This window comes from Pagrus major, chromosome 24 (genome assembly GCF_040436345.1).
Source record: "Pagrus major chromosome 24, Pma_NU_1.0".
NCBI classification, from domain to species: domain Eukaryota; kingdom Metazoa; phylum Chordata; class Actinopteri; order Spariformes; family Sparidae; genus Pagrus; species Pagrus major.
In genome coordinates, this window is record NC_133238.1 from 864,260 (window position 1) to 877,570 (window position 13,311).

General features: G+C 40.5%; 1 protein-coding gene across 1 annotated transcript; it reads right to left on the reverse strand.

The window, feature by feature from the left end:
- Window positions 1-4,202: 4,202 nt before the first annotated feature.
- Window positions 4,203-12,940, reverse strand: LOC140992120 (uncharacterized). The gene is made up of 17 exons (XM_073462383.1): window positions 12,649-12,940; window positions 12,321-12,429; window positions 12,134-12,220; window positions 11,535-11,924; window positions 11,280-11,384; window positions 10,953-11,185; window positions 9,913-10,091; window positions 9,558-9,651; window positions 9,243-9,478; window positions 8,944-9,058; window positions 8,119-8,236; window positions 7,924-8,015; window positions 6,813-6,930; window positions 6,614-6,715; window positions 6,368-6,541; window positions 5,680-5,856; window positions 4,203-4,785 (listed from the first exon to the last, which is right to left on the reverse strand). The coding sequence occupies exons 1-17, from the start codon at window positions 12,718-12,720 to the stop codon at window positions 4,577-4,579; spliced, it is 2,610 nt and encodes an 869-aa protein (XP_073318484.1). The 5' UTR covers window positions 12,721-12,940; the 3' UTR covers window positions 4,203-4,576.
- Window positions 12,941-13,311: the final 371 nt, after the last annotated feature.

Consider the following 13,311-nt stretch of genomic DNA (forward strand, 5'->3'; position numbering starts at 1 on the left):
TAGGTGGAGGTCTAATGAAGTGCTGCCTCCATTTCCTTTCAACACCTATGTTAATTGGTGTTGTGCTGCAAATGTATCTGGCAAGACAGCACATGAATGATAAACAATAACAAGAAATAATGTATTATATGACTTATTATAATGAAATTGTTGATTTTTTACTTTCCTTTCTGTTTCCCAGATGTTATTCTGTGACTGCAGATTACCACTCACACTAGTGGGCTTTAGACAGGACATCTCTCTACACACAATCATAGAGGGCAAAGTTATTATGACTTCAGTGTTGTAGAAGATATGGGGAATAGGTACACATATAAACTGCAAGTACATAATGTTGATATATGAATTATGTATGATTGGAAAGATTGGCCGGTGTGGAAATGAGCTTCAGCGGTGGACAGCTAGACTACTACTTGTGTGAGCTGTCCTATTGTGCTTCACTGCAGCTCTTGACCCGTGTGTGTCCCATGCTTGGTTTATCCAACAGCTTGTCCATTCTTTAGCCAGACTACACAAACAAAAATCAAATCACAACACTCCACTGTTAACTACAATTACACTTTACTATCTGAGTTCACTTACACATATGTTTGCATTTACAACAGGGAGGTATGTAAGCCGATGTGCGTTTGCATCATAAAGAAAATAAAGGAACATTTGTTTATGCTTACTTTATGTATTTCTTTATATTTTAAGGGCCGTGTGGAGGTGTTGGTGCAGTGGCATCCTTGCTCTGGATGGTATGTATCTTATTCTAAGTTGACTATTGTTTATTTACTCCTCAGTGCACACTTGGGGAGTCATAGAAGGTGACGGGGGCGTGGGCGGGTGCACTCACTGCAGTCTCTCTAAAGTCCAGAACCATCTCCACCATCCTCAGAGCATTGAGCTCCAATTCTTTCTGGCTTAATGCTCTGAATGGTTACCATTAAAACCTCACTACACTCAATAAGGTCTTCAGTGGTATGTAATATTTCATAAGCAACCACTGTAGTGGTTTATTTAGGTTTCGTTAGTGCTGTATGTTTGCACCTTGTGGCTGCCTCGCTACATAGTACATAGTATGTACATTGTGTCCTACATGCATTATCATGCATATCATTATAAATTATCGTGTCATCTTCAGATACAGGCTGTTGCATAAATATACAGAATGTTGTTCATTTTACCAGGTACTCTGATTACAGAATGCCTGCATATCTGAGGACTCAATGTGTCATTGGAAATTGTAGTGTCAGGATAGTAAATTTTCAAACAATATAACAGTAATACTTGCTATCTAATCTAATGCTGTCTATCTATCTGTCTTACAGTGGGACGAAGTGGAAAAACTCCTGGGAACCAAAAGACAACATTCAAAATTGAAGCTATAACCAGCTGTGATCGGGCCTCGCTCACCCAACCACGGGGGACTGAGGCTGTTGTTCATCCCCATAGTTTGTGTTTGTTGGAAGATTGGAGGCTGTGTTGAGGTTGCCACTATATTTTTAAAAATCTCCATTCAGTTGGTCATATGTTCCTGTTTTTAACAGAAAGGTGGTGAAAGAGAGAGACGTTGTATTTGTTTCAAGTAGAACTGCAGAGGTTATAGAACTGAAGGAAACTTTGAAGTGGACCCAATTCTTGTGTTGTTGTTCTTTTTTGCCAAACAAGGAAATTTCACACTGTATGTGGAAAATAACATCACATCTTTTCATACCTTTTCCCCAGTTGTCCTACACTTTTATGTTCATGAATGTGGTGTCTCACCTCTTCATTAATTTTTAGAATGGGAAATTATATTAGTTGACATATTTCCCCTGTGTTATTAATGTATGTGAATCCATTTAATAAATTTTATTTTTTCTCCTTCCACGGCTCTTTATTTCAGACTACAGATTGTGTGCAAACTAACTGTGACATGTAATTTACCTGTATGTCTTTTGAATGGGATGTCTTGGGAAGAAAGCTAACATATCTGGACTGTACTCACTTGTATATTAGTTTGTTCATAGAGCAAGAATAAAACAAACAAACTTGCCTAGCAAGTTTGAACATGATTGAGGATTGTGGGCTACAAGACTTTGATGCTCCCACTTGGAGCGCATGTTCTTGAACATTAGTGTTTTGTTGAGATGCTTTTTTTTCCATTGAAACACAGACACAAATAAACCACAAATGACCTATTGGACATCATAACAATGGGATCTGATTTAGGCCTACTCAAACTCCACTGACAAATTGCTGTTGTGTTTTAGTTTTCACATAATGTTTGGTTCAAGATGTCTGGTGGTGAGGACAGGAAGTAAATGGAAGGCAGTGGAGGTGGCAGAGTCACGCCTAAGGCAAAAGGCTCTGGTGAGGGCCTTGGCATCAGGAAGAGCGGGCTTGGGCTAACTCCCAAAGAGCCAGGTCAGCGAGGCCTGGGGCAAGGAGAGACACCAACTATTCCAGGAACAGGTTCAAGCAGGCCTGGAGGAAGCAAGAGTGAGAAGGGCAGTAGGACTCAGGCAGCATGGTCACCTGGTCAAACATCATGCAGGCAGACTTCTATCACATCCGGTTCCTTGTGCATGCAGTCTACAATGTCCTCCCAAGCTCAGCAAACCTCCTGGGGGAAGAGTGAGACACCCTCCTGCCTCCTTTGCTTCGGAAGAGCTCCTTAGAACACCACCTCAGCAGGGTGTCAGATACAATATTAATGACTAAAACAGTTGTAAATCTGTCAGATATTATTATATTACATTTTTTTTTATTATAATTTTAAAAAAAAGAAGATATTCCTTATTTCATGGGCTCAGCCCTCAAAGGGCTCTCAGAATCTAAGCCCAGGCATAGCTGTGTCCGTGGAATGTGAAAATCCATAATTTGTCGTAGGACTACAATAAAGACATCACTGGAAAGGTCTCCACCTGGGGAATGAAATATGTGGGTTTGGGGATCATAAATGGTTCCTTCTTTAAACTATTGACCTTTGAACCCTGACTTCTGAGAATTTTTGAAGGGTTGTAATTCAGTACCAAAAGGGGCTACAGGAATGGGACAAAGTGTTCTAGAAAGCTTATGAACTCAGCTGTGTGACTATATCATGTATCTGGACTATACATAGTGGATATAGTCAGCAAGTGGAGGTGCTGCACAAAATGGGAAACATATATTTTTTACCCACTTTTATTATATTCTGTTTACAGAAATGTGTTTTCTACTCCCCTAAAACCCCTGTAATCATTTATTTTATTATTTATAACCACCTATTTCCAGGAAATCAATAATCGTTGTAGAAACTACAAATCCCGTGAGCTGCGACGTGTGGCTTCATACAAAGTCACGTGATATTTGTAGTTTTTCTCGGTTTTCAAACGTATGTAAAAATAGGGTTGTAAAAAGACATATATACTGCGAACATCGAACATCTATTAGAGCCGAACTAGCGATGACAGTGCCTTAAGTTGATATAAGTTAAGAAAAAAGTAAAAAGCGTTTATTTAAGATGTGTTTAGAACCGCACAATGCAGATAGCAGTGGAGGCTGGTTCTTCCGCTGTATAAAACGGAAGATCTAGGGTTAGGGTTGCTTTATAAACTCAATACATTAAATATTTACTTAAGCCGAATTTGTAATGGCAGTGATTATAGTTGTGTCAAGTTAAAAAATGACACACAACACTACATTCGAGTCATTTATTTGAATATATGTTTGCTAGCTTTGCTAGAAACCGAACGCAGCCAATCTACGGGGGACAGCTCATTGCAGGAATCGAATGAGTCCAACTATGTCACTAGACTGTCTGCCGGTGTCATAAGCCATCCTTTACAGCTGTACTTTTTTTTTACAGCTCAAAATGCACGTGTGTATCAGGTTTAACGAATGCATTAAATAATATGGCATTAGTAGCATTCACTTTGAGGATGTGAGTAATATTTTCACACTAAGCTTGCCTAATATCCATCTATCCCGTCTGTGCAGGGACACCTAAATTTCCTCTGGCGCTTCCGGGAAGATCCCAAGGGATTCCCAGGCCAGCCAAGTGACGTAGTCACTCCAGCGTGTCCTGGGTCTTCGGCGGGGATTATAATAATAATAATAATAATAATAATAATAATAATTATTATTATTATTATTATCAATAACAATAATACAACAACCACAATAATAAAATATAAACTATATTCTATCATCTGTCATTACCACAAAGTGGAATTAAGACACAACAGACACAGTAGCAGTGGGTTAGCCATTTTTTTATGAGGCTGAAATCTCAATGTCATGGTTTATGTTTACATTGTGTACATAAACAATTCAATGTGTCAGCCCCACCCCCCCAAACACAATTCACTTCCGTGACACCTAGTGTCATAAAGAAGTAGCGCCGGCTGTACTCCACATCGCCACGCCACGTCACTACGTATAATTCATTTGTTTATCACTCGAAATCTTAGGACTTGGACTTGACTTGGGACTTGAGAGCAAAGACTTGAGATTCTACTTGGACTTTCTCCCACCTCTGGATGCAGCGATGAACTGTCATGACAGACAACGGCTTTATGCAGTGATGTCTCCTACAGAATCCTGTCTGTTTTAATCCAGCGTTGTCAGTCTACAATTCTTCGTCTGAACTACTAATGTCCTGTTCACTCTCCTCTTCCTCTTTTTCTTTCCCCTCTTCTTCTTCCTCAAATGGACTGAAAGAGGAGCTTGCAGCCACAAGGGCATAGGTGCTGGTGACACGGCTCAGTTTCTCATGAAGAAGGTACCGTTTGTGCAGAAGACAGCAGTGTAGTCCCCTGTATCCCTCTTCAGTCATATCTGGGGATGACAGTAGAATGAAAAGAAATTTTTGATAAATAAGGCATCTTGTATTGATTAAGTCTGGATCGTGCATTTTGAAAATGTTACTGGATTTGTGACAAAAAAATTGTATTTGGATTTGATGAAAATGCAATAATTACATGATACTAGTGTGACAGTGTCATTACATGTCATGCAATACATGCCATTTTACAGCTCAGTGGCACTGATTTATCTTTACATATTATTGTGACATTGGCAGAGATGTTCAGAAGTCATTTTGGGTTGTCCAATCAAGTCTCATGTCTCTAAAAAATAAAAGTCTCCTGTCTCTTCTGGTTGTAATGACCCTTATATCATCTGCTGCTATCCGATCTGCTAAGAATACTGCACAGTCATATCCAAGAAATTCAAAGTATTTACTGTATTATTATCATCCTCACTCCTTTATCTATTAGCATACAGTATTGATTAGTTGTTTAAGATATGATCACAAACAGGCTATTGCCAAGCAATATGACAAAAACACACAATGCTCTGGAAAAAGAAAATACAAAAAACAAACAAACAGCCAGTTCACCTATCACACGTCACTGACCAAGCTGTCAGAGGAGCTCTGCTGTTCCTCTCTCTATAGTCTGTGTTTGGCTGTACTTTATATAAAAGGAGTTCAATATATGAAGGTATAACCTCCATCTGAATTCAGATCATGTGGCGCTGCTCAGCTATAGCAGTGTGTTTTCTAACAGCAAAAATCGGTTCGAAAGTTCGAAAACACAAGTCCAACTCAAGTCTGAAGTCAATGTGTGTGCGACTTACGTGCATCTAGAAATCAGTCATTGGGTTTAGAAAGATGTCAAAGTCACTGAGAATGCATCCTACTTTTAGTAAGGGGAGATGTGTGGGACCTACCGTGGTTCTTGATGTCGTGGTCAACTTGGTGAAGGAGGTTATCCAGTTTGTCCAAAGCATTTCTCAAATATTGACAATGCTGGGTCATCTCTTTCACAATGATAAGCCTCTCCTCTTCCATTCGCCTAACCAGCATGACCTGGTCAAACAGTCGCCTCTTCAAGCGTAGACTCACCACTGTTTTGAAAAAGAGAACAGATATGAAACCATCAAAGCATTCGTACAACAGTTCAGTCAGACAACTCTTGAATGAGATCAAATCATTTATTGAGTGTAAGCATGGTAAGCTGAAGCACAGCATAGGTAGCATAGTGTCCTTGAGCATGGCTGCAGCAGGTTTAGCGTCAGGCTCTGTCTCAGTAAGCGTTCCCTGAATGATCTGCTTTAAACAGACATTACAGGGAATGAGGCAGACCCCTGCAGGGGATCACAGAGACAGAGCCCACAGGTGGATGCTGGGGAGGAGGAGGGTTTGCAAAACCTCATGAGCGACAGCGAGATGTAAGCAGTAGCAGCAAAGCAGCAGCAGCATAGCCAGGGATGAACAGGTAAGCTGGGGGGTTTAAATAACCCACCCTATTTGGATGAGGAGAGCAGGTGACTGATCAGCTGATCGGGATGGGCGCAGCTTCAGTATTCTCATTATTTGAATTCTATGAATTTCAACATCACAAAAACACTTGCTTACCATCTCCTTGCACATCCCAAGGCAGAATGACATTGTCTGACAGACTGCACACTGCTTCAATGTCAATTTTTGGCTCAAATGCAGGTTCAGCATTGTACTGGATGACTGTCTCTTTGAGTTTTTTCTTGACCTCAGCTAGTCTCCTCCTTTTACGCTGCCTCGTTTTGTTGCTGTCTGTTTAATTAAAAGAAATATTAGGAAAAGAACAAAAAACCATAAGCTGTTGAGTGATGTAATACTGCATACCATTTTGTCGATAGAGATCATTTTTCTTCTTTCTTATGGAATAAATCATGTTCTCTATCTCCCTCTGGAGCTCCTCCTGGGTACTATCAGCAGTAGGTCTCTCTAGAAAAACAGAAATAAGGCAAGATGTAAAACGTCATGTATTCAAATATCACAAGACCTATCATACTGACACACCACCACCAACCACATTACACACCAGAGGCCGCCCACTGCTTCACATCATCCACCCACTGCTCTGTGTCCTCCAGAGATATGTTCAGCTCCTGTTTGAGATGTTGGAGGTTGGCTGCTTCCACCTCTGCTCTCTGCGTGGCCTATTATGATGGTTTGAAAAAGAGAGATATATACAAGAGCCCAAGGTGTAATCTCTCAACATACAATCTCATGATGTGTCAAAGCTAAGAGCTTCTCCAGACTTTCAGAAACTTATTTAGCAGGACAAACTGATGCATCGGTTACAGATGTGTCTGAATGCAGCATTTTATCTGTTAGTGCTGTTATCCAGAACTGAAAAGATCATGATTTCACCATAAACCGGTCACCACCAGGTGCTCCTCACAAGATTTCTGACACAGTCCAAAGAAAACTAAGAAGCGTTGTCCAAGAGCCGAGGACCATTGACAGAGACATTTAGAGACACCTGGAACTAGCAGGTACAGTTGGAGAAAAAAAACAGAGTAATGTACTCGACCACCATGGCCACAATGCATGTTTACCATGTAAGTCTATGGACGCGTTCAATACTTATTTTCCCCGGTGTATAAGGGCTGTTCGATTTTGCCCAAAAATATAATCTTGATGAAGAACTCAGCTGTAATGGGAAAAGACCTAAACCGAGTCGAGCAGAACAGAGCTGTAACTGTCTAGTGGAAGAGGGCCATTGGTTGTTGTGGCAACAAAGTCTTCACTGCGCCCTGTGTGTGGGGAGAGCGTGATGGGCAGAAGGAGGCGGAAGTCACCACAGTACCCCAGTGCAGCCTAGACAGATGAATGGAGACTGTACTGTTTACCCTAGTTAGATTTAAAAAATACATGTTTCGATTTCACATTTTTAACATGGTCCCAACTAAATAATTTTGATCACGATTCAAAATTGATAAATCAAACAGGCCTATTAGATATATTAGAACATCTGACAAGCACCAGGAAAAAAGGGAAAGAGAGGAAGATTGAAATGCAACAAAGAGCCACAGGTGGGAATCAGACCAAGGGCTGTTCATGAGGATTCAGCCTCAGTACTTGGGTTTCACACTCTGCATAAATGGTGCCCTATTTTAACATACAACATAGACCCACAGACTTCTTACTTTGACAAATCTCTGGGTGAGTGTCTTGTGGAGACTCTCGTGTTTACGATGGTTCCACGCCATGGCAAGGACTGTTATCATATCAGCTCTTCCTGCAAAAAACAAACAAACAAACACACAAAAAACCCAGACCAGAAATAAAATAAATTTTATCATTTGATGCCATTTCCAAGCATACATTTTCATATTACCAACCTGACTTGGTCATATATTTTGTTGTGAGAGCTGCTCTTGACAGGAAGCTGTTGACTTGCTCTACTTCCTCGCCAATTGTGTTTCCTGCGCCCTCCTGGTTTCTCCCCCCCCACCTCACCTATTCCAAAAACAGACAATAAGATTGAGATATTTGTACTAGAGTCATGCTTTCACACCCAACCTATTCACTAGGAACCTAAGTTTGCTTGGTTAATGGGGTTCATTGGAGATGCCAGCTGAGCTCTAGTACAGATTAAAAGACCCACATTGAGACAAGATGGTTATCTTGGTCTTGATCTGGTTCATACTGCAAACGCACCTGTCCAGACTTCTAGAACATGTGAACATGTTAGTGCTACTATACATGCTTAATATTTCTTCTGCTCAGTCATCTGGGGGCAGCATTCCTTCCTTTACAAAGTGTAAAACCGTGTCGGATTTTCAAGAGGTTTCCTCAAAGTACATTCAGCATTATGATGCTATACTGTTAAGATAATCATCATGGTTATCAGTAAATGACAACTGTGCTTTTGACACAGGTTAGCAATGTCTCTGTCAGAGACGTATACACTAGTCGTGAAGACAAGGCCTTGTTCCTGTGTTTACTTTCTTGCTCCTGAACACACCTGACCTACACACGGGCATGGTGTGCACACAGAACAGCACTTTAAAAGCATGTAGTGTAAATATCTGGTCCTACAGGAAACTTAATAAATGCACAACATGATTACATATAATAATCAAAATTAGTTCATGGATGTGAACTAATATCTGAGCTTGAAGGGATAAAAATAAAGCTACAGTATGTTTAACTTGCCACTGTACCTCACATTTGCCAGTGTGAGCCTTGGCGTGCATCACTGACAGAAATGGCTTCATCTCAGTGAGGGGCTGGAGCTCAGGCAACTTCTCTGCCATTTTTTTCATGTAAGGCCAATACCTGTAATAGAAAAAACACCACAGCCTTTGAGGCTCATAATGGACTGGAAAGATTTCCTCACCACAAAATGAGTGTGGTCGGACCAGTTTAACAGAGCTATGATAACCCATGCAATGACAACTCAGTAGTGATGGCAACACTGGCGGAAAATATATAGTTATGATGAGGCAACAGTTGTGACTACCTGCAAGTGATGTCCATGCAGAAGAACGTAACGTTTGCCTTTTCAGTTAACTCCTTCTGCAGGAACATCGGGTATGCATAAATTTCCCCACGGTAGTGGTTCAATGCTTTTAGCAGTGACCCATGTCTGCAGACGGCTATTTCGAGCCCCTCCTCATCCACCTTCGCTCTCGATTTGTTTGCCGTTTCTCTGGCTGCAGTGAAAGTAGCCGGCCCACAAGCATCATGACCTGTCCTCTGAAAGTAGATACAATGTGTTACACGTAATACTGAGACAAAAAATAAAGAAGAATTAGATGGTTAAAAACATCCTTACAACTGTCATCTGACTTCGTAATGAGTCAACAAATGCTGACACTTGCGCATCTGGGGCAATGAAGACTCCATCATATACAGATGGTTCATCTGTCCTGGTACATTAGGAAAAAAAGTGTTTGACAACATAATCACACATCCACAAACATCACATATTGTCTCTAGAATTTGTGAAAATGCCTATGACATGAATCTAATCTAATTTAAGTCTACAAACACTTTCAAATTAAGAAAAATAATTGAGATAACATAAAGATTATTGAAAGTGTATGTAAATGGAACGTTAAATGTATTGGCAGTGAGGTCTAGTATAGTCAATAGATCAATTACTAAAATGAGAAAGGGATTCCACTAACCCTTTGGACTTCCGGAAACGGTAATGTTTCCTGTTGCCATCCGCTGATACAGCCAGCATGTCAGGGGTGCAAGCAGGACACACAAATGGCTCCACCTGGCACAGCTCGTTCTCCTTAAACTTGCAGTATGCAAATTCTCTAAATGATTTGTGAAAAGAATCTCCACAAATACTACCCATCTGGAGAGAAGGATAGAAATAATCCAAATCAATACAATTTGAAATGTAAAAAAAAGCTGGAAAGATAAACACAGGTCAACAGAGGACAACAACCAAAAAACATATGCACAGACATCAGAGCAACAGCACAGACGATTACATAGTCAGTTTAGAGCAATAAGATTCAAGGGTCAGGGGCACACTGCAGATCTGCGCTTTCAAGAAAATGTAAGAAAAGGCCCCAGATTTTATAGAATTCACAAAGTCTATGTTTAATACTATAAGTCAGCTTCTCTAAAGCCAGGCATGATGATAATTTCTTCAGCCAATGATTAATAGGGGGACATGATATATTTTTCCAATACAAAGCAATGAGACGTTTTGAATGGACAAAACAGAGATTAATCAATTTAATTTCATGCAATTTTAAGAAGAGATTTTCAGGACAGAACCCTAAAATACAGAATTTAGGGGAGATAGGAATGGGTTTGGAAATTATATGCATTACTTCCTTCCAGAATTTTGGCATCTTCTCACATTCCCAGATGCAATGGAAGACGGTGCCTTTATGACTTTGACATTTCACACGTGTCTGGAATATCTGGATTAGATTTGTTCATAAACATGGGGTGGTGTTTAGCTCAGTTGGTAGTGCACCTGCCCCATGTGCTATAGTCCTATAGTATAGTATAGGCTATAGTCTTCACTGCAGGCGACCCCGGTTCAAATCCTGTGCCGAGCGGCCCTATCCTGCGTGTCAATCCCCCATTTCCTGTCTCTCTCTCAACTATCCTGTACATTAAAGGCATTATGAACATTTTTTAAAAATAAGTTAAAAAAAAAAAAAAAAAAAAAAGATTTATTCATAAACAGAGGTCTTACTCGTCCTGTGCTGAGGGATCTATGCACAAGCATTCTCAGGAATGCTTGTTGCGACAGTGCTGGGCTCGCCAACTTCATCTCCTCAAATGATGTGAATACATCAAACTTAAAAAGGAGTTGGCAGCTGGTGGTTGCTGGCCAGTATCGGCATCCCAGCAGGTCATTTATCCCTGGGGTCCACTTGTACTTGCAATGTGGGCAACACACAACAGGCAAGCACAAGTTGTATGGGCCTGAAAACAAAATTTATATTAACTATTTGACCAGTATCTGTACAACATAAGACAAAAGGATAAAGTAAGATATGTAGAGGAAGTGACGACGCACCATTGATAGTCACCAAGACAGTCTGTTTACCAGGGACAATGGTGAAGTCTTGGTCTGTGCCACAGGAGCAGACTTGCAGTGGTGGAGGAATTGGAAGGATGCACACTGCAGTAAAGAAAATGACCGGAATTAAAAATAATAATGTCTGTATTAGTCAAATATAGTCAAAACAGTCAAATGAAAAAGCAAAAAAAACAGTTAAAGCAAACTCAAGATGTGGCTTATTATCTTACCTACTAAATTCTTTTGACATACCTTGTTCAACAAGTTGATGTTGCCCACTTTGGTCCATCACTACTGAGGATGTGGGAGGAATAGGTTTGAAAAAACCATACATCATGGCTTCTCTGTCATGGAACACCATTTTTTTGTGGACCTTTGAGTCGCAATCAGGACAGAGAAACTGAGTTCCCGAGGGAACACAGTCCAGGCAACGGACCACAGCGTCAGCAGCTTTGCATAGGTAACAGCAATGCTTTTCAACTGTCTCTGCAGCCAGTTTGTAGTTCAACAGCTGTGGCATTGCAGCTCTGAAGTTTTTTTGGGCAGCCGACTGTCTCCGGGCCCATGAAGACGTGGTGGGTGTGTCTTCAGTTGAGGCAGGGACAGAGGACAACAGGTCCCTCAATGTCTGAATAAGTTGGTCTAAATGAACAAAACATACATGATGTGTTAAAATGAAAAAGTGATTTTCTGCATTGCTTTGTCACTGCATATGCATCAGACATATGGGAACTACAGTACACTACAGTACAGTAGTAGTAGTAATACAATCTTCAGATGACTATATTTTACATTTTAAAACTGAAAGAGTACTGCTGACTATGTAAGATGTCATAATTCAATATGCATACCAAGATTTGGGACCTCTTGAGGAATTTCATCGGCGTGTACCGGTAGTTCCTCAACTCTTGGGAGCTCCCGAGAGCTGGAAGGTTTAACTGTAAACACAAAGTGTATTGTACAATGTAAGAACTCTAACTGCTGACCAACAGCAGTTGGTCTGTGAATAACAGCATAACTATGTTATACTTTACTCACCCGATTGTGAACGATTTTTCCTCACACGTTGAGGTATTATGTTACCATCCTGGTCCCACCTCCTCCAGGTAACATTGGAGCCTTCAGCCCTCTTTCGCTTCCTTGGAGGCTAAAAGTTTAAAAAACTATGTTAATATGTTTGCACCCCCACACACTCTCACATGTTCAGCCCTAACCCACATGCGCACACACACATGCGCACACACACATGCTGTCTCAAATCAAATACTCAAAAAAAACTTACTTTGATTAAAGAAGTATTCAAATTGAGACACACAACACACACAGGGCAAATATAACAAAAGAGAAACATTTAGGAAATTTTTACTATTGGTGCTTTCGCTGCCAACTCATCCGCCAAGGCTCTCCCCTTCTCCAACGCTTCTTTCAATGCCTCCATGACAAGGGAGGGAGGGGAGGCAGGGAGGGAATGAGGAAGGAAGGAAGAAAGGAAGGAAGGAGAGGGATAAAGTGAAACAACGAGAGACAGAGTAAGAAGAATTAGTGAAGGAGAATTAGTTCTTAAAAGAACTGTTGGTTTTAAATAGCTGGATTGATAACTGTGATGAAAGGTGGAATGATGTTCAAAGACCTGCAAGCAAACAAACAGACCAAAAGGACCTAGGATTAAATCACTTTCTTGTTACCACTGAAATAAACATTTAGTCACATAACAAGTAAGTTATGATAAAGTTAAAAAGAACTTAGCTGTGTCTTGTTCAATACCACATCTCTGACAATAGGATAGGCCTACACTAACGTTAATCAAAACTACCAACACTGTATATCACTAGGCTAGGATTGTTTACAGGCTGGTCCCTGATTACTTCTGCGTCCTTTTTTGTTTGTTTACCATGCATTATGATTTTCTACTTTTGGCTTCTGAAACCAGCATAACCAATTATGAAAGTCTCTGCAGTAATGTGAATCATCAGAATTAGGTTTCAGGTGCAGAATGCCATGTTGTCCTAGAGCTCATCAGCTAATTTAG